At 47.3% G+C, this 19,653-nt stretch overlaps 1 protein-coding gene across 1 annotated transcript in view; it reads left to right on the top strand.

Moving 5' to 3' along the window:
* RPTOR (regulatory associated protein of MTOR complex 1) overlaps positions 1-19,653 on the top strand; it is a 346,921-nt gene that overhangs the window by 57,055 nt on the left and 270,213 nt on the right. The window contains exon 2 of the mRNA XM_079133423.1: positions 15,777-15,879. Coding sequence (XP_078989549.1) covers positions 15,777-15,879 — 103 coding nt within the window. The remainder of the gene's footprint in view (positions 1-15,776; positions 15,880-19,653) is intronic.

The raw sequence follows: 19,653 nt of genomic DNA, 5'->3' as shown, positions 1-19,653 counted from the left end.
TTAGATAACATCATTAAACAAAATAATGAGCTACTCTTTAGTTGGAAGAGACAAAGGAGAAAATCGTCTCAGGAGCGGAGTAGCTAATGACACCATTCCCTGTTATTCTGGAAGGTGAACTCCTGTGGTGTTGGCGGCATTCCTCACGGCCATCTGCGTAGTGCATGGCCCACTGCAAACAGGAACATCTGCACCTCTAGCTAAATGCAGGTGGCAGGTGAGGCCATTGAGAGCCCCCTTGGTGTCTTCTTTCCAAGTCCATCGAGGCTTCAGTCAGCTTCTGAAGGCAGATGGGCCCACTCTTAGGGTGGGGGGTAAAGAGAAATGTGAATTTAGTGGACTTTTAAAAAAGTGGATTTGAGTTCAATATTGCAAGTAGCAGTTAATCCGTGTGTTGTGGTCCATACTTCATCCAAACTCCCAGATACCTGGGGCTGAGGATTTAAGGGTAGGTTTTACTGCATCTCATGGTTAAATTTTCAGCTAGGCAAGACTGAGTACTGTTCTGTTTTAAATGAACTGTTTAAGATGATTGGCAATCATCTTAAAGTGTACAAAATGATGGAGACCCCCCACGTACCTTCCACCCAATTTCCCCCAGTGCTGATAGCTTGAAAAACTCTGCTGTAGTATCACAGCTCAGATGCTCGCTTCCATGCAGAATGTTCCACCACCACAGAGCCCTCCTGTCCTGTGATAGACGCCACCCCAGCCCTGACAACCACTGGCGTCCTCTGTTGCTGTAGTGTTTCATTTCAAGAGTGTCAACGTAAATAGAATCATATCATATATACGGGACTAGCTTCTTTTCTGCTCAGATGATTCTCTGGACAGCCATCTGAGTTAGGTGTCAGTTCCTTGTCCCATTTTGCTGCTGGGTGGTGTTTAGAGGTGCGGATGGAGGACAGTTGTGAAGCACTACTTGCTGAAGGACATCTGGGTTGGTTCCATTATGAATAAGCTGCCATGAGCAGTTACATACAGGTTTTTTTCCTGAACCTGAGTTTCCATTTCTGAGATAAATGCCCAGGAGTGCAATTGCTGGGTCATGTAGTTGCATGTTTCTATTTCTAAGAAACTGCAGAACTGTTTTCCAGAGCAGCTGTGCCTTTGTAGGACACATGATCTGCTGATATTTCCTCTTAATATATGGCTTGTCATTTGATGGAATTGAGTAGTGGTGTGTGTAGATTCTTCAAGGGGGTCACGTTGCCGGAATCCTCTCTGAAGAGGCAGTTGTGGTTCATGCTGTGTGTCCAGGAGTGCATGAGGCTCCCCTCTGCCGGCATCCATGCCAGCATCAAGCGCACGAGGCTCCAAGCTCTTCCAGCCTGACTCTGGAGCTCTTCTGGCTACTCTGAGCCAGGGCAGTGCTGCAGGTTTTCATGTGCGCCTTACCATTTGAGGTTTTCTTTTGGAATCTGCTGTTCATTTTTTTTTTTTTTTCCCTTTTTCATATTGACTTTGATTTTTTTCTTAATTTTTCTTTTTCCTCTTTTTTGAACAAAACAGATGCTAATAATTTGGACAGGTGCATGATGAACGTTTCCTGACTCTGTGTGTGTGTGTGTGTGTGTGTGTGTGTGTGTGTGTATGCTGCACACCTTAATCTTATGGAAACATTACATTTTGTTGTCGTCAACCTTACAATCTTTCAGGCAGACTACTTTCAAAAAGCTGGTTATGTGGGGCTCTACAACCTACAACCTCAGGTTCTCAGAATTCTTAGCTGGGAGCAGACCAGAACATGAATGGCATTTTGGAAATGGCATGCTTTGTCTAAGAATTGTGGCAGGTGTTTTAATTGTCTTCCTTTGGGGAAGGGGAGATTCCCAGAAGGAAACTACTGGACTCGTGTTGACAGTGACTGGAAGCTTCCAGATGCAGTGTCAACTAGTGTTAAGCCAGAAAACAGTGGTGATGTGTTTTAAGGAGGTGTATATATAAATAATTTGATTAAAGTTTAAAATAATTTTTTTTTTTTTTTTAGAGATGCCATTATAGGCCAGTCGTAATACTTTAAAAGAAGACAAAGTTAAAATTTACACCTTGAAAGTAACATTTTGGTGAGTGAAAAGCACAGCTAGTGGTTCAGAACATGTTGTGTTGCTGCAGCTGTCCTGGTCCTGGGAGGGAGCCCCCACATTGGGGGTCCTGGGTATGGCAGGCAGGGAGAGTGATGGGGTTTTCTTGTCTTTTCTTTTGGGTCTATGCTCACAAAGTTGATTTTCTCAGCAGGTGTGTTGGCGTTCACCTGTAACCCCAGTGACTCAGAGCTATGGCAGGAGGATCGCCAGGTTAAGGCCAGCATTAGCAAGTTGGGGAATCCCTGTCTCAAAACTAAATAAAAAGGACTGGGCAGAGTGTCCCTGGCTCAGTCCCCAGCACTGCCCCCTCCCCCAGTGGCTTTTGTACTTCCTCATCCTCCTTTACTCTTCCTCCCCTCTCCCTGCTCTCTGCAGACCCCACTGTCCCCCCACTGCCTTCCTCTGCAGCCTGTTTCTTCCTGCCTCCCTTTCTCTCCCCATTCTCACCCTCCTCCTCCTCCTCCTCCTCCTCCTCCTCCTCCTCCTCACCCATCTCTTCCTCTGCCTGCCCTTCTCTTCCTGCTCTCTTCTCCCTCCATCTCCCTGCTCCCTCCCTCCATTTCCTCCCCTCCTTCCCCATCTCCTCCTCCTCCTCCTATTGGTTCAGTTTTATCACATTTGTTATACACTCAGCTAAGCAAAATGTGAAAATATTTTACTTCCTATTCCTGGAATGTGTAGCAAAACTCAGTTATACAATATAATGATGATACAGACAGAAGACATTTCTGAACCGTGTTCATGTCGTGCGTAATGCTCCCCTGTTACTGCTGTGGCAGGAGGGCGCAGTGGGCTTCATGTGCTTGTCTGGTAATCCAGAGAAGATGAGGCCCTGCCAATAATGATGCCGGGAAGGACTCTGTTCACCGCGTCCTCTGGAGGTATCATGTGGCGACTCTGGGGGGAAGGAGTGGAGGTTGGTGGCCCTTGTTGGGCTGCTCCTAGTGAGGGGCGGAAATGTGCAGGGAAGCTTCCAGATGCAGTCCTTCCACAGAGTCTGGCATGACCTCTTGACAGTGGCCCACTGAAAGAGCAGGCCAGTGGTACAGACACTTCTCCTGAAGGAAGGAAAGCCTGGACAGTTCTCCACCGAAGATGCTGCCCGTCAGTTTAGGAAGAGTGGCAGAAAATGTGGCCAGCGTTTGAATAGCGTTGCTCCTCTGGTTTTCCGACTGGGTTTTAGAGTGGCGTAGGTGTACTTGCAGTCTGTCGAGTGTAACAGTTTTTAGAACGTGTCCTTTCTTAGAAACTTGAACGCCTTTAATTACTTGGAAACTAGTCTCAAGCAATAGAGTGCGTTTTTACTTGGATTCTTGTGATTGGTGTTTTGGCGATGTGGATTGCTTCTCAGCATTCATTCGTTCTGAAGAAATTTCCTACCACCAGAAGAGTTGAGAACACCTCCTGCCCTCTGCCTAACCCTGACAGTTGGGTACATCTCTATGCTCTCACATTTTTTGCTGTTTGATTTTGAATCATTTGAAACAGTGCACATCCCGACCTCCTTCCTGCACACGTTTGCAGTGTCTCCTAAGAGTAAGGCAGGGCAGAGGCTAATGGCCCTCCTTGGGCTGCTTCCTCTGAGGGAGGGCGAATGTTCAGGGAAACTTGCAGGTGTGGTCCTCCGCAGTCTGGGGTGACTTCCATGAGAGTGGCTCATGAAAGAGAAAGCCCTCCTCCCGGGGGATCATGGCACCTACCTCATGCCTGGGAAACTGGCAGTGTGCACCCCATCGTCTCCATCTGTTCTCTGTCCACAGTGGTCAGCAGTGTAATGGCATCTTTGATAGCTGTTCACCCCCCCCCCCCCAAATGAACCAAGATCTGCTCATTATCGTTGTTTGTATCATCTTTTCTAAATCGGGAACCTGTTTTTCATATGACATTGACTTCCTGGAGGAAGCCCAGGCTGGTTGCACTGCAGTGTCCTGCAGACGGTATCTTGAGGTGCGTTTGACCTGTTTCTCTTCCCTGCATGTCCTGTGAACTGGGAGCTCAGCCTGGATGTGTGACTGGATCATATTAAGCCTTTTTGGCAAAAATGCACCTAAGTGGTGGTGATTTCTATTTCTCCTTACACCAGGAACTGTTCAGTTTTTAACTTGAAAAGGAAAGTTTGCTATCATTCTAAAACAGGATAGGTTTTAAAATGAGTTTTAATTTCACTCTATTTTTGTGCTTAACTGACTGTTACAGTGTTAGATTCTAAGTTAGAAACCTGGTTTGCTTAGCCTCTGGTGTGGAGATATTTGAAGCCATTCTGAGTCCCAGCCTTTTCTTTGTGACTATAGTAATCACATGACTCTAGTGAGCTGCCTGGGATATTTAATGTATAAAGAAAACAGGTTTATTAGCTGGAGGTTGCAGTCCAACATCAGGAGCCCTGCTGCTTTGGGTCTGTGATATGCGTGCCAAATGGTAACTGCCAGTAATGTGTTGGAGCAAACCACTTATGTCACCAGCTAGGAACAGAGCGAAGCAGGACCAGACCTGGGTCACCAAAGCCCCTTCGAGGGCATGTACCCACAGTCCCTGCTCTACGGGCCTCCGTCAGGCCCTGCCTCTTACAGAGCCATGTGCTTCTTGGTACCTCCACCTTGATGGACAAACCTTTTAACACGGGAGCTTTTGGGGGTTATTGGACCTTGAAACTACAGTAACTGAATTTTTCTTTGAAGCCCATGTCTTGTTACAGTCTAAAGAAAAGTATCAGTACTTTTCCTTGAACTTTCAGTTGAAGCAGATTTGAAAACCATTTGTAAAAGATAGAAGTCCATAATGTGGGTGGAAGTTTTAAGGGGGAATAATACATGTGAATATGAATGTGTATGAGCACGTGTGCATATATTTATACAAAACATCTCAGAGCCACTGCCCAGCAGTGTCAGCACAGGGGCAGAGCCAGGGCCCTCTGTGGACACATTTCTTCTAAGAAGAAGGGCATGTCCATGCTGACCCTTTTTCCCTGGGAGTCTAGCTCCTGAATTTGCTCTACTTGGAGCACCCTGGCCACCTGCCAGCCTCGGACTCTACCACGCTGTGCTGCCCATCACTTCTCATCTGCCTGTGAATTCTCCCTCCAGACTCAAATGTCGTTTTTCCTTGCAACACGTTCCCCAGTTCTGTCAGACAAGGTTAGCTCTGAGCCTTTCCCTTGGGCATCGTTGGGATTCATACATTTCTGGCAGGAAATCCAGCTTGTGTTTGTCCTTTCGTGGAATGGACAGGACAGTGTCTTGTTCACCCTGATATCCACAGGACCTGTGGCTATTGCTGATGCAGCCATAGGCAGTGATGAAGACACTGGAAATAGATACTCAGAATCCCTTGCTCTTGTGTCTTCTTGTTTCTATTTAACATGAAATGACATTCACACATGGACGCTCTGAGGGACTTGTGGGGAGGTGGGGAGAAGTTGGTCAGTGGGTGCTAAGTTGGATAGGAGGAAGAAGTTCTGGTGTGCATTGCACAGTAGGGTGACTATCAACAGTGATCATGTACTGTATATTTCAGCAAGCTAGAGAAGGTTTTGAATGTCTCCCCATAACTAAAGGATAAATATTGGGGAAGATGGATGTTTTACCCTGATTTTAACAGCATGTAGTATATACATGTGTTAAACATAACAAGGTACCCCATTAATATGCACAATTTTGTTCTTATGCCAGTTAAAAATAAATTTAACAAAAGAACCGCTATGGTCATAAGGATTCTCCATGGTTCCACAACATTTTTGAGACAGTGTTGGGACTTCTGTTGGACCGTGTGCTCTGGACAAATGACTGTACAGAGCATGAAATGCCATCTCATCTTTCATCTCTGCACCAGGTATGGCTCACCAAGTGGACTTCCTGTCTCAGGAGTATGGAGTTTCTTCTTGGTGCTTCTAAAGGCTGCTTTCAGAGACCACTCAGTAGGGTGGGTCTCAGTCATCGCTCTTCTGAAAAAGCCTGACACTCTCCCTTCATGTCAGCCATGGTCCCAGGTGTTGGAGGACTTGAGGGAGGAGGAAGCCCACCCCCTAGGTCATGGTGAGTCATGTCTGGGAGTGTGCTCAGCCGACCCATGGGGACAGAGTGGTGGCCTTCCTGAGGAAGGGCCCAGTGTTGGTGTTTCAGAGGCCTGCCTTATTCATGCTCTGAAGAATGACATATTTAAGATGGTTTTCTTTTTTAAAGAAAAGATAACCAATCTAAACATCAGATGTTTTTGCGACTCTACTTGAATTCTTCTTAAAAACATTAGCGTACCAGGAGAAGACTTTTTTAGGAGTTGTTTCTGTGGCTCCTTCAGGAACACGTGCCTCTCACTGTGGCTGTGCTGCAGGGAGCCCTGTGAGCTGGCAGGCCCTGTGCACAGTGAGACTGCCAAGGGCCTGAGGGAGCGCGGCCTCCTTCATTTCGTGTGCTGTGTTTTCAACACTTTCTGAGATCAGACCTGGTAGAGAATGGTAAGGACAACATCTTTTGAGCCATTATTAGAACGGCAAGAGCTCCAAGAAGACACGTGCAGTGAAAAGCAGGTTGTAAGGAATTTCTTGCTATCTGTGTTGGAGGGAGCCTGGCAGCAGCTGAGGAGGGCACAGCCCCTTGCTGGGTGAGCTCTGGGCTGTGGACCTGTTGTAGACCTGGTTTGTGTCAGCTCAGGCTAGTGATCGGTAATCCCCAGAGGTATCCATGTGCCCTGCCCCCTTTACCACCAGGACTTGGGAAGACATTGAAACGTTGCTGACTGTTATTTCCCATTTACAGTCCTTCCCTCCCGTGGCTGTGCCACGGTGAGTTCTCATTTGAAATTCCTTGGGGTGGTTCCCTCTGGCTGTTTCCGCATCATTTACTCAGTGAGGTTTGCAGAGCCGGCACTCTTAGTAGCGGCAGAGCCATTCAGAAAGACGCCAGACGTCAACATCCTCCCCAGCTGGGCTAAATGGAGAGGATTGTGCCCAAGGACTCTGGAGGTCCCAGAACCAGACCCCGAAGTCACGGTACTGAGACACTCGAGGGAATTCTAGAAGCTGTCACTGCCTCCTGAAGAACCGGTGCGTGTCCACTCCCTGAGGGGCGGAGGCTGACTGTTGGGCTCACTGTCTGATTCTTGGCCAGCAGCATGAGGTGCAGGGACCTGCTCACAGGCTGCCCTTGACGAAGAGTCTTGAGGGCACAGTTCTTTCTGTCCCTATCCTAGAAAGGCTGCCCACTGTAGCTCAGCTGCACACGGCCTTCGTTCACCCTCTGGCATCTCTGCTGCCTTCCACTCTTGCCCCTCTGACCCCCTGCATCACTGTGACAGCCTGCCTAGTTCCCTTCACTCTCTCCCTGTCGTTGCTGTCAGTCTAGTCATGGTCTTCCTGAAAGCAGCCTTTTTTACACCTTTTTGTCCTGGGAGAGGCCTTTCCTCAAGGCCCTGTTGGAATCTGCCTCCCCTTCCCGTGAGTGCCGGGACTTTGGGAATGGCTCATAAGTCATGTTGGCCCAGGCCGGAGGCTGGTCGGGAAGTAGAGCAAAGCTTCCCAGGCTTTCTGAGGCGTGTTGTGGGCTGCTGTGGCTGCACCTTCAGCAGCCTGGGGGCTGTTCGGATCTTTGTTTGCCTTGGGATTGCTTTCTTGAGGCCTGTACCATGGATGACATGATGCTGGACAATGGAGAGAGGTGAAACAGTCAGTCCCTTGGCAATGTTGCTAATTTTAATTTACCTTGGGACTAGTGAAGCTGTGGTTGAGCATTTTACAAAATAAAAGCCGTCTCTAAATAGCCTTGGAACTAGTCCATGATTGAATTGGAAAATCGTGTCCCCATTGAAGACATGTCAACAGTGGGCTTTGTTGTGTGTCCCGAACTGGGAAGGAGCAGAGAAAAACCACACAGGTGCACGGTTGTTTTGTAAGACCCAGTGTTGCTTCTGGGGCCAGGGCTCTCAGGAGCAAGTGAAGGGACCTCCTGGTGCCCCAGCAAGCCTGCAGCGCACCTCCCGAAACACCCCTAGGTGGATGCTCACCTTTTTATCCTCAGGGTAGGTGAAAATCGTACATACGGGCAGGTGTGGTGCACTCCCGCCATCCCAACTGCTCCGGAGGCAGCAGCAAGAGCACGTGAGTTCAAAGCCAGCCTCTGCAACCTAGCGAGACCCTGTCTCAAATAAAAATCAAAAGGACCAGGGATGTGGCTCAGTGGTAGAGCACCTCTGCATTCAACCTCCAGAACCACACACAGACCCAAAAATTGTACATATGTACACACACACTCGTGAAAGAAATCTTTGGCTATGGTGGTGAAATCACTTTATACTTTTCCTTGCTTGTGGAAGTCATGGGTATTTGTTGGGAAAGTTGAAAAGCATCACACTGAAGGGCCAGGTATAGAGAAGGGTGGTCCACATTGCCCCTCCCCAGAGATGCAGAGTCCTGGGGTGTGTGTTACCTCTGTGACCTCTGCCTGACTCATCTGCACATCTGAAATGATACCTGTGGTCATGGTTTTGTGTCCTCCTTCTCATTCAGTTATGTTGGTGCCTGTCCCATGCCATTTTATTTATTTATTTTTTAAAAAATATTTTTATTAGTTGTTGATGAACCTTTACTTATTTATATGTGGTGCTGAGAATCAAACCCAGTGCCTCATGCATGCTAGGCAAGTGCTTTACCACAGAGCCACGACCCCAGCCCTGTCCCATGCCATTTAATATCTTTTGGAAATGTGTCTTATGTCTGTGTAGAGATATGCTTCACAGGCCACAGAATCTGCCTGTTTACCAGATGAGCTCACCAACAGAGTCGTGCGACCTAGAAGCAGGTTTTTATAGGCTATTTAATTTTCTGTCCTAAGCACTACGTTTAACATGCCGTTTGATTATGGCCCATGGGCTTTACAAGGATAGGCAGTGAAGGGGCTCCCCGGTCCTTGCTTGCTTCTGGGAGTGGACTGGCAGCAGAGGCTGGAGGCAATTCATTTAAAGACCCTGGGGAGAGTCATGCAGGTAGGGACCCAGCACCAGGACCCACCATTTGTCACTGTAGAACCACCAAAGTGTATTTGGCATAGAAGTCCACAAAGAAGAGAATTTCTTGTGTTCGTTTAAAATGGTTATGCTCTCTATAGTAGTAACCCCTTCCCTGAAAAAAACAACACCTTTAGGTGAGCTCTTGCTGGTTCCTTTTTTGAAACTTTTCATATGTGCTTCTTTATTCGATTTTTTAGAAACCTCAACTTCTCAAAGGTCTCCCTTGTTGGGTCAAACTCAGTCTCTGAGCAGTTTGTGAGACACATGTTTGAGATGGCAGCAGGGACCGGGGCTTCCTGACTTCAATGTAGAAAAATTTGCCTGTTTTCTTTTCCTTTCTATTAGGCTGTTTTACAAGAGTAGTTGATTTTAAAACCAGTGAAATATAGACAGAGTTTGGCCTAAAGAAAAGCACATTTAAACCTGTTATGCTTCCAACTCAGTGTAACAAAATGAACTCATAAATTCCAGAATCTTGTCCCCTCATTTCCAGTTCCCATTGAAAGGAACAAAGGAATATAAAAAATAGGGAATTTCCCAAGCTAGCATGTTTGCTGCTGGCAATGGCGATCTTGTTTTGTGTTATAGGTTTTGTTTATAGAAGTTCAGTTTGATGTCTTCCTGCCAGGCCCGTTTGCATCTGTCTAGCAGGCTTCGGGATGGGAGTTGGGGCAGGCTAGTTTTCCTTTCTCCTGAGGCACCTGATTACCTGGCTCCCTTCTCTTCTCTTTGCTGTATGTTCTCGTTTCTGACTTTCTTTATAAATTATTCATTTGTGTAGCCTCAGCTCTGCTCAGTTTTTCTTGATGCTCCAAATCCTAATGAAGGCTCCTGGGAGTGGGAGGCTTTGTCCTCAGACAGGCAGGGGAACAGTGAGTGTTGTGACATGGGTAGCCAGCCCTGGCTCGCTGTCTGTTTCTCGCACTCATTTGTCTGTGTGAGCCCCGGCTCAACATGGACAGACCATGTGACGGGCAGGCTGGAGCGCGTATGGTTCTTCTCTTGTGTGGCACTGAACCAGAGGCTGTGGCAAGTTGCCTGTGGGTTTTTGAATTTGGTTGCGCCACCAGATTACCCGTATCTTAAAAAAAAAAAAAAAAAAAAAAGGAAAGAAAGAAAGAAAAAGATTCCCCCCCCTAAATCAGTTAAGTAAGATGATGCCAATGAAGATATCCCTTGTGGTTTGGTTAGTGTTCTTCTGATGGTGACGGGCATTGTTCCATATCTAACCAGGGAGGTGGCATACACCTGGGGTGCAGGCCTTCATGTGGGGGTGGTTTGTGCAGTTCTGAGAGTACAGGGCTCTGAGCCCTGACATACTTCCCCAGCTATCTAGGCAGCACGTGGCTGGGCACGGAGGAGGGAGGGTCCCAGTGCCTTTCGCCATTCAGTGTGATGCTTCTGAACTCTGGGCTGCTCCAGAGCCTCCTGGCTGTCTCAAGAAGAATTCTGACTTTCAGAACACATCTGGTACCAGAGGACTCACAGGAAGGTGCTCAGCTGCTTAAATGCTGGGACCCTGCTGTCTGCTGGCCCTTGCCTCTCACATAATTCCAGGGTGCCTTAAAGATCTTTCTTTGACTAGGGCTGAGCATCTTGGGGAGTCCATCCAGCCCCCAAGGGCACTTCCAGAGGGACCATGCCAGGGCCAGGTGTGAGACAGCACTCCATGACCTTCAAGCCCTGGGCACCTCGGGGCTCAACTCCACCTTCTTCACACTTGCTTCAGAGAGAGTTAAACCCCACTCCAGTGATGACTTGAAGTTTTATACCTTCTCAGAATGATACTCTTTTCAAATTCAAAATTAACTTTTTGGGATATAAGTATGTCAGCTTAAGTTATATTGCATTGGAGAAGTGTTTTAAAGTCCAAAATGGTTATTTTATATACTGTTCTACAGTTTTGGGTACATTAAATTTGATAGCCTTTATATGGAAAAATATATGACTGTATTATTAAAAATCATTCATCTAGAAGTTTTGGCATAGAGACAAAAATAAAATACCAGAAAGACATTTTAAGTAAAACTAAGATCTTAAAACTTAGCACATTCTAGTGACATGGAAGTCTGAGGCAGGAGGATTTCAAGTTTGAGGCCAGCCTTAGCAGTGAGACCCTGTCTCAAAATGAACAATAAAAAGGACTGAGGATATAGCTCAGCAGTAGAGCACCCCTGAGTTCAATCCCTAATAACAAACAAACAAATCCCCGTATTTGAAATTATGCCAACATGGTTAAAATTTGTAGAGGAATCAGATATATTTGATTGGCTTAAGGATAGTTAGCTGTACTCTTTTACCCAATTTTGGATTAAGTTGCTAACTAGTTGTCTGAACAAACAGGTGTTTCTAGTTTCTGTGCCAGTGTGTTCTTGAGTTTTTTTGTTTTGTTTTTTTTTTTTCTTGTTTTCGTAAGGAGTGTGAAGGATGTTGCGGGTAGGGGTGTAGCATAAGCAAGCCTGTGTCAGATTGATTTCTTCCTGGTCTTCATCTGTTCCTGCAGCCCACCTCTCTTTCCGCGGGCCAGTCCCTCCTGCTGCTGTCCTTCAGGGCAGTGAAGGAGAAACTGTTGCTCTAGGTGCCTTTGGTGAGCGAAGATGCCCTGAGTGTCCCACGGGGCTCAAGTGACTTCTGGGCCTCCGCTAGTGTTTTTGTCTATGAAATCAGATTGTCAGAGAATTTTTGTAATTAACTTAAAACTTGCTTATTTACTGAGAAGTGTCTTGTTTGAATCAGAGATGTTGGCAATGCCTTACCAGAGCCCTGTGAGTCCTTGCCCCACCGCTACATCCCCCAAATGGCAAATGACTGAACAGGCACCAGCCCAGAAAACGACTCTCCCCTTCTTCCTGCGGTGCACAGGATGTTCCTTTTGCACATTAAGAACAAAATGAGAAACCAGTTGGGAACCAGTTCAGTTGATGAAGCAGATGGTCTACAGCAGACCCTTATCCATGGGGACATATTCCAAGACCCCAGAGAACGCTGAGACCCTGGGTAGTGCCAGGCTATAAATGTACTGTGGCTTTCCTTTGCCCATATGCCTGTGATGAGGATTAATCTATAAATCAGGCATGGTAAGGTATCAGCAACAGTAACAGTGTTGCGATGGGGTTGATTCATTGATCAGGCATGGTAAGGTATCAGCCAGGTTTTCATCTCTGTGGTCATGATGCCCAGGGACAGCAACCTGGACAAGGATGAGCTTATTTGGGCTCATGAGTTCAGAGATCTTAGCCCAAGGTCAGCCAACTCCACTGCTCTGGGCCAGAGGTGAGGCAGGACAGCATGGCAGAAGGATGTGGTGGAGGAAAGCTGCTCAGGGCGGGGTGGAGAAGGGACAAGCCGATTCCCAAGGGCAGGTACCTGCAACCTCCTTTCCCAGCCACACCCCTTTTGCCTAGTTACCACCCAGTAACCCATTCAGACTGTTAGTCCAGCAAATGCTGAGGTCGCAGCTCTTGGGATCTGATCATTCCACCTGGTTCCCAAGTGGCTTCTCATGACAACCAGTGATAAAATAGAACATGCATACTAGTTTATTACAATAAAATAAAACAAAGGCAGTTGTCTCCCCCCGTACCCCCCACCCCCATCCCCATTATGTTACTGCACCTTAATCTCTCACTTAGAGGAAACACTTCATGTCTTCTCTCTGGTACATCTGAATGGCCGCATCTCTCCTGTTGTGTTCTGGGGCTGCTCTTTAGAAAAGCAAAGGCTCCTTGAACCTGAGTGCCATGGTGCTGCGGCAGTCAATTTGATACCCAGAGAGCCACTAAGTGACTAATGGTGGGTCACATATACAGGGTGGATAACATCCTGCACAGGACGGAGATTTCATCATGCTGCTCAGAGTGATCAGCAACGCAGAACTCATGATCAGCTTCTGGAATTTTCTATGTTCTGTCTCTGACTGCAGTTGACTCAGGTAATGGAAACTGCAGATAAAGGGATCACTGTGTTTGAACATTTGAGAACCTGAGCAGGGAAGGTGGTTTTCTCCGTGGAGGCCTTGAGGACTGCGAGTAAAACCAGCTCTTTCCTCAGGAAGTGGCTTGGAACCTGCTCCAGGGCTTGGCTCAGTGCCTTGCGGAGACCTGTGGTTCCCTGTTACAGGGTGGAGGACATAACCATGGCTTAAGTTGGGCAGGCAGGCACTAGCCATTGTCCACTGCAGCAGGATTGTGAAATGTCGCTGTGAAGTTGCTCCCTCTGGGTAGCTTATCTATCCTCAAAGACTGAGTTTGCTGTGAAGTAAGGGATTAGCTCTGTGGAGTTATTGACACTAATCACTTAAATATTGGAGGATGACTAAGAAGCACAGTCACTGCTGTTCTCTGATTGAATTTCAGCACCTTTTGGCAGTGGACCAACGGGCCGCTTGTCTCCGCGTAGTGAGAAGACCCTGGCTAAGGTCTGTGGGAAGAGCTGCTCTCTTCTCAGGTCCTGCAGGCAGTGGTGCAGCTCCTGGGGAAGGGAGGGCCAAGTGCTTCCTCTGCCCACAGAACTTTAATTCCCTGCTGGAGAGCTGAGCATACCTGGATGTGATCAGCGGCATCCTCGTTCTTAGCAGGGAAACGGGACAGTGTTGTTACAGTCAAGGGTGATGATCTCCCCGTCATCCTGTTGTAATTGTTATTAACATTGTTCTAGAAGTTCTGGACCATACAGTAAGTCCTAAACCAGAACGAGGAACGACCTGTTGGAATGAGGCAGTACCCTCGCTGTTCCCTTCCGAACCTGAAGAGAATGGCCACAGAGCAGCAAGTGTGGTGACATATTTATTGAAGCACATAGAGGGCATCCCTCCTTGAGGGCAGGGGCAACAGGAAACGGTTCCAGAGAAATATGTGCCTGTGCTGGGGTCTCAGTGAAATATCTGGGGGTACTCTTAATATGTGCAGGACTTCTTGGTGAAGAAAACTAAAAACATTGCTGAAAAAGCTAAAGGAGACTTAACTGGGGAGACATACTGTGATCTCTACAGAACATTATGAAGATTTCACTTTTACCAAATTGCTTTGAGTATTCAGTGCTGTTTTAATCACAACCGTAGTCGGATTAAAGATCAAATAACTGATTAATTAGGAAAAAAATAGATGATGATAAAATGGGCTAAGTAAGATTAAAAAAATATATTTTAAGGAAGAAAAACTGATCCTTGCTAGTTATTATGAAATGTGAAGCTAAATTGTTTAAACCGGTAGCTCAAACCAGAAGACCTGGCTGGTGGGTTAGTGGGTAAATTCAGTGGCCCAGTACAGACAAGAATTAACATACACCAAAGGCCCACAAACTGAGTTAGGGGAGAGTGCTTAGGGGAATTGGCACAGTTGGCTAGTTTTTTGAAAAATAGTAATCCTCATTTGTATCATGTATCAGTATAACACCCAGTGGGATTAAATAGTCCAAAGTAAAACACTAACTGGGGGTGTGGCTCAGTGGCTACACAGGCATGGGTGAGGCCCTGGGTTTCATCCCCAGCACAGAAACAAACAAAACACCAGGACAAAAGACACCTGTGGTCATCCTCTGTGTAGTTAGCCCCTGGCCTGTGCCACGTTTCTGCTCAGAGGTGTTGGTGGGAGTCTACCATGAGCCTTGGGGCCACAGGGCACAGGCACGCTTGGCACTGAGGGAAGGCACTTCCGGAGGGTGCTGGAGGCGGAGATCCCAGGAGAGTTGGGGCCAGGAGGGGCAGCGACCTGGGGAGCCCAGCAGGGACTGCTGAATGGCCTGGAGGGTGTGGAGGGACTGAGGACGCTACTGCTACAGATGGAGAGCTTGGCTTCAGCAGCAAGACCCGCTGTAGCTTTGGGACAGATTTAAACAGGTGGTGAGCTACCGAGTAAAGCCTGGCTCTGCTGCACTGTGTTGGGGGAGGTGCGTGTGCGCGTGTCTGCTTATACGTGGATCAGAGTTGGTGGTGGAGACATGCAGGTGACAGGCAAGTGTCAGGTGCTGGTGGCTGGACTCGGGTGGGTGGAGGAGGAAGGGCTGCTGTCCAGCTCACAGCCCCCAGGGGCACTGTGAGTGGTGCCTTCCGCTCTCCACCTTGGGTATTTTCATCTGTTTGATTTCCTGATGTATTCCCTACACCTGCAAATAGTGACTGCACCTGGGGGTGCTCAGTGAGTGCTGACTAAGTGGGCAGGGGAAGGATGCCTTCCAGGTCTTTTGGGCGCAAGCAGCAGGTGGGTGGAGCTGTTCCCTACTATTGGAGCACTGGAAGAGGAGCAGGTAGGAAGGCACGGCGGGCGATGGCCTGGGGTGTCCCTTGGAGGAAGGTGTAACCTTCCCTTTCTGTGTCAAGAGCTCGTGAAAACTAATCAGAAAAAATCATGATGACAGTAAGTGACCACATAAATATGAATGGAAAATTCACAAAGTAGTAAAATCATCCTTGAAGAAATATTCAGCCTCACCAATATGGAAGAGTGAAATTAAATCCACAGGATGGGTTTCCTCGTGAAATGGTGAATGATTGTAAATAATAATTTGTGCGATTTTGCAAAGAATCTGGCAGAATGTATCAAGGGCTTTGAGCTCTTTGTCTTCTGATCAGATCTGTTTCTGGCGACTGATGGTAAGGAGATTGAGAACAGCTGCTCCTGCCAGTGTTGGGAGTGGGGGGTGAGTAGGCCGTGCAGCCCCCGAGTCCGTGTTGATGTGTTTCTGTTGTGCTTCCAGATGAAGACAGTCAGCGTGGCCTTAGTTCTGTGCCTGAACGTCGGTGTGGACCCTCCTGACGTGGTGAAGACCACACCCTGTGCCCGCTTAGAGTGCTGGATCGGTAAGTGCCAGCCCTCCCTTATGCTGCTGGGTAAATCCCAGGATTTTCTTTCTTTTTGGAGTTATGTAACCTCTAAGTAATTTTAGGTGCATTTACTTTTATTTTGTAGCAGGGAAGTGTTTCAAGGAAAATTAGTAAAATAATGATTATTTTTTCCCTTTAAATTTGCCCCGTATTCAGCACTTAATAATAGCTACATACACTTTTAAGAAATTGACTGATCCTGCTTGTATTTATGTGAAAGGTTAATTGAGCCTTTTCCATCAAAGTATCACGCGAAACACTGTGGATCACCATTGCCAGTGTCTGCTGAGTGCTCACAGTGTGAACTGTTTTCATCTGCTCAGTCCTGGGTGGTGGGTTCTGTTACTGAGCTTCACTTGAGAGCTAAGGAAGAGGAGACATGGAGGTGAGGGCTTGTCCACAGTGGTCCTGTACGTAAACGGCAGAGCTGGGATTTGAACGTATGCAGTCTAGAGGGTTCTTTTGTTTTCTGTTGTGGTATAAAACACGGGTGTCATGAAGTACCCTGGCCATGTTTAGGCGTGTTGTCCGTGGCCCTGGGCACGTTCACACGGTTGTGCAGGTGTCTCCACCATCCGCCTCCATAACTCTTTCACCGTCTGAACCTAAACCCCGTCTCCATTACATAGCCCCCGCCCCTCCCAAGCCCAGCCTCTCTCTGGCTCCATGAGTGCAGCCATTCTAGGGACTTCATCAGGTTAGCATATGATATTTGCCTCTGCCTCCCGCCTCCCCATTCCTTTTTTGGCAGCATGTCCAGGGCCTTCCATGCAGACAGAAGCTCTTTCTCTCTGGGCTACGTCCCCAGCCCGCTCTGCTTTGCCTGGCTTACGTCACTTAGCATGGTATCTGCATCTTTGCTGTAGCAGATGTCAGAATTCTCTTCCTTTCTGTGGCTGAACGGAACTCTGTTGGTGTCTGCTGTGCCGCGCTTTGTTTATGCATCTGTCAGTGGACCTGTGAGTGGTTTCTGCCTTTTAGCTCTGGTCACAATAGCATTTAGCTGTTGTGAGCAACACCGCTGTGAACGTGGTGTAGTGGCACCTGTTTGAGTCCCTGCTTTCAGTTTTGGTGAGTGAGTCCCAGAAGTAGGACCGCTGCCTCTCATGGTGACTCTGTGTTTGCCCTTTGAGGAGCTGCCATCCTGCTTTCCTTGGAAATGGCCCCACTCTCATCAGTCACCTCCAGCAGTGCCCAAGGTCCCAGTTGCTCCAGTCTTTGCTAGAGCTCACTGCTTTGTTTTTGTGATGGTAGGCATCCTAATGCGTGTGAGGTGGGATCTCTTTGTGGTTTTGATTTGCCTCGAGTGATTGTTACGGTATATTCTGATGGGCTTGTTGGCCATTTGTGTGCCTTCTCTGGAGAAATATCTATTCAGTCCTTAGCCCATTTTTGAATTGAGTTGTTTGTTTTGTTCAGTAGTAGGAGGTTTTTTATTTTCTGGATATTAGTCCCTTATCAGATGTGTGATTTGCACATATTTTCTTCCACCAGAGACTGTTTTTGACCATTACACAATGTACCCACCCACTTTTTTCCCCTTTAGTATCAGGTTTATTTCGATACCATTTATTTATTTCATTTTTTATTTTTTGGGTGCTGGGGATTGAACTTGGGGGCACTCAACCACTGAGCCACATCCCCAGCCCTGTTTTGTATTTTATTTAGAGGCCAGGTCTCACTGAGCTGCTTAGTGCCTTAGCTGTTGCTGAGGCTGGCTTTGAACTTGCAACCCTCTTGCCTCAGCTTCCCGAGTTGCTGGGATTACAGGTGTATGCCTCTGTGCCTGACTGAATACCATTTATGTATAGTAAAATTCACCTTTTTGAATGTAATATATTTCTCTGAGCTTTAACAGAAACATGCAGTCGTGTGACAAATTCTGTAGTCAAGGCAGAGCCCGTTTCCATCACACCCAGAGGGCTCCCTCCTGCACTCCGCAGTGTGAGTTGCCATGCCGCTGCACTGTGAGCATGGGGGGTAGCTTGTCCTGTTTGTACCATTTTTATGGAGATACCACACTTTGTTCACCTGTTCACCAGTTGATGGGGGTTTGAGTTGTTTCCAGTTCTTGGCAATTATGAATAAAGTTTCTGAAAGTACTCGATCTTTGTGTGGACATATTTTGGCAAATATTTAGGATGGGGATTCAGGTCACGTGTTCAGTATGAGTGCAGTTCCTTAAGAAGCTGCCTAACTGTTTTGTACTGTACCGTTTTGCACTCTTGGTATCGGGCATGATTGCTCCATGTCCTCGCTGGCCCTCAGTAGGGTTTAAAGTAAGGGTGAAGACGTCTTTTATATTCTTGTTCACATTACCATTTGGGGCTGTGCACTGCCTGTCATGGCCAGGTCTCCATCTGATGTCCTGGTCATCCTGCTGGAAGAGCCTCCTTGAACATTTCTTGAAGTTCGGTCTGTAGGCATTGAATCTTCCCAGATTTTTGTTTGAAAATTCTTTATTGTTGAAAGCTATTTTTTCCTGTTTATAGAGTTTCGTGTTGGGCTGTTTCTTTGGTACTTGGAAGCAGCCCCTTGTTGTCTTCTGGTTTGTGGTTTTGGATGAGAAGTGTGCGGTGATTCTTGTGTCTCTGGCTTTCTTCTGCTTTGGTTTCTCAACCCTTCCCTCTGGCAGTATTTAGGATTTCCTTTTTACCTTTAGATTTTTGGTAGACTGTCAGCGACATATTTGTTTTTGTGCTTGTTTGGTTTTTGGAATTTCTTCTTCTTGGGGTTCTTTGAGCTTCTTGGATGTGTAACTTGATGTCTTTATTTTTGAGTAAATTTCAGCTATTACCTGTGAAAATGTTCTGGTACTGGAGATTGAACCCAATGCTCTTGCCTGTCCTGCAGTGGCCAGCCTCTGTCTAGTATCAGTGTACAGTTCTGTGCCCAAGGTGTTTTCTGCTCTTACCCCAGGTGGACCTTTTTCTCAGTGGTCTTTGCCTGAGTCTTGGGAGTTCTCTCTACCTGCCCCAAGCAACACAGACCTTGTCTCCACTCCTTCCCCAAGTGCAGAGGTCCTGAGCCTGTGCTCCATGGACAGGGATCTCCTGCTTCTGGCCTTGGGGATTCAGGCTGGGGGGACTTTACTCTGCCTATTCTCACTGCTTTTCACAAGCCAGTGGAGTGGCCTGGGAGGATGGGAGCTCCTCTTGTTCTGGGACCCCCTGGCTATTCCAAACTGCCATGCTGGCCCCCAACTGGGCTGCGAGTGTATGGGTCCATTTTGGCTGGTTTCTCCCAGGTGGAAATGGTGCACAATCCTGTCTCTGGGAGGGTGGTGGTCTCATGGAATTCAGTTGATTGCACTGTGGTCTCAGCTCTTTGGTGAGCACAAAACGAGTTTGATGTTGATTATGCAGCTTTCTCTGCATGGTAGGATCGGGGCAAACCCATCCCCATCCAGCTCTTTATATCTTCAACTAAAGAAGTTCATTACTTTAATGAAAACTACATATTACTCTAATCCAAAAACTATTTTTCCTACTTTATTTGCTTGTCTCCTTACCTGGTTGGCAGTCACTAGCCCTTGCCTAGGCCCTGTTGCCCCATACCCACCGACAGAGTAGCCATCTTCCCCAGAGGCTCTCCCTTGCTGGCAGTGCTGGGCCATGTCGACTTCTTACTCGACACCCCAGCTGTTTCCACTCCATGTGTCCTTTGTCCCCGCTGAGTGTAGTCCTTTTCTGTTCTCTCCTTCTTCAACTTCTCTTACGTTTGGGTTGCTAACCTGGATTGCTGTGTGCC

The sequence above is a fragment of the Sciurus vulgaris genome, assembly GCF_902686455.1.
Source record: "Sciurus vulgaris genome assembly, chromosome: 3".
NCBI lineage: Eukaryota > Metazoa > Chordata > Mammalia > Rodentia > Sciuridae > Sciurus > Sciurus vulgaris.
The sequence above is the reverse complement of the archived record's forward strand: the minus strand, read 5'-3'. Positions and strand labels throughout refer to the sequence as shown.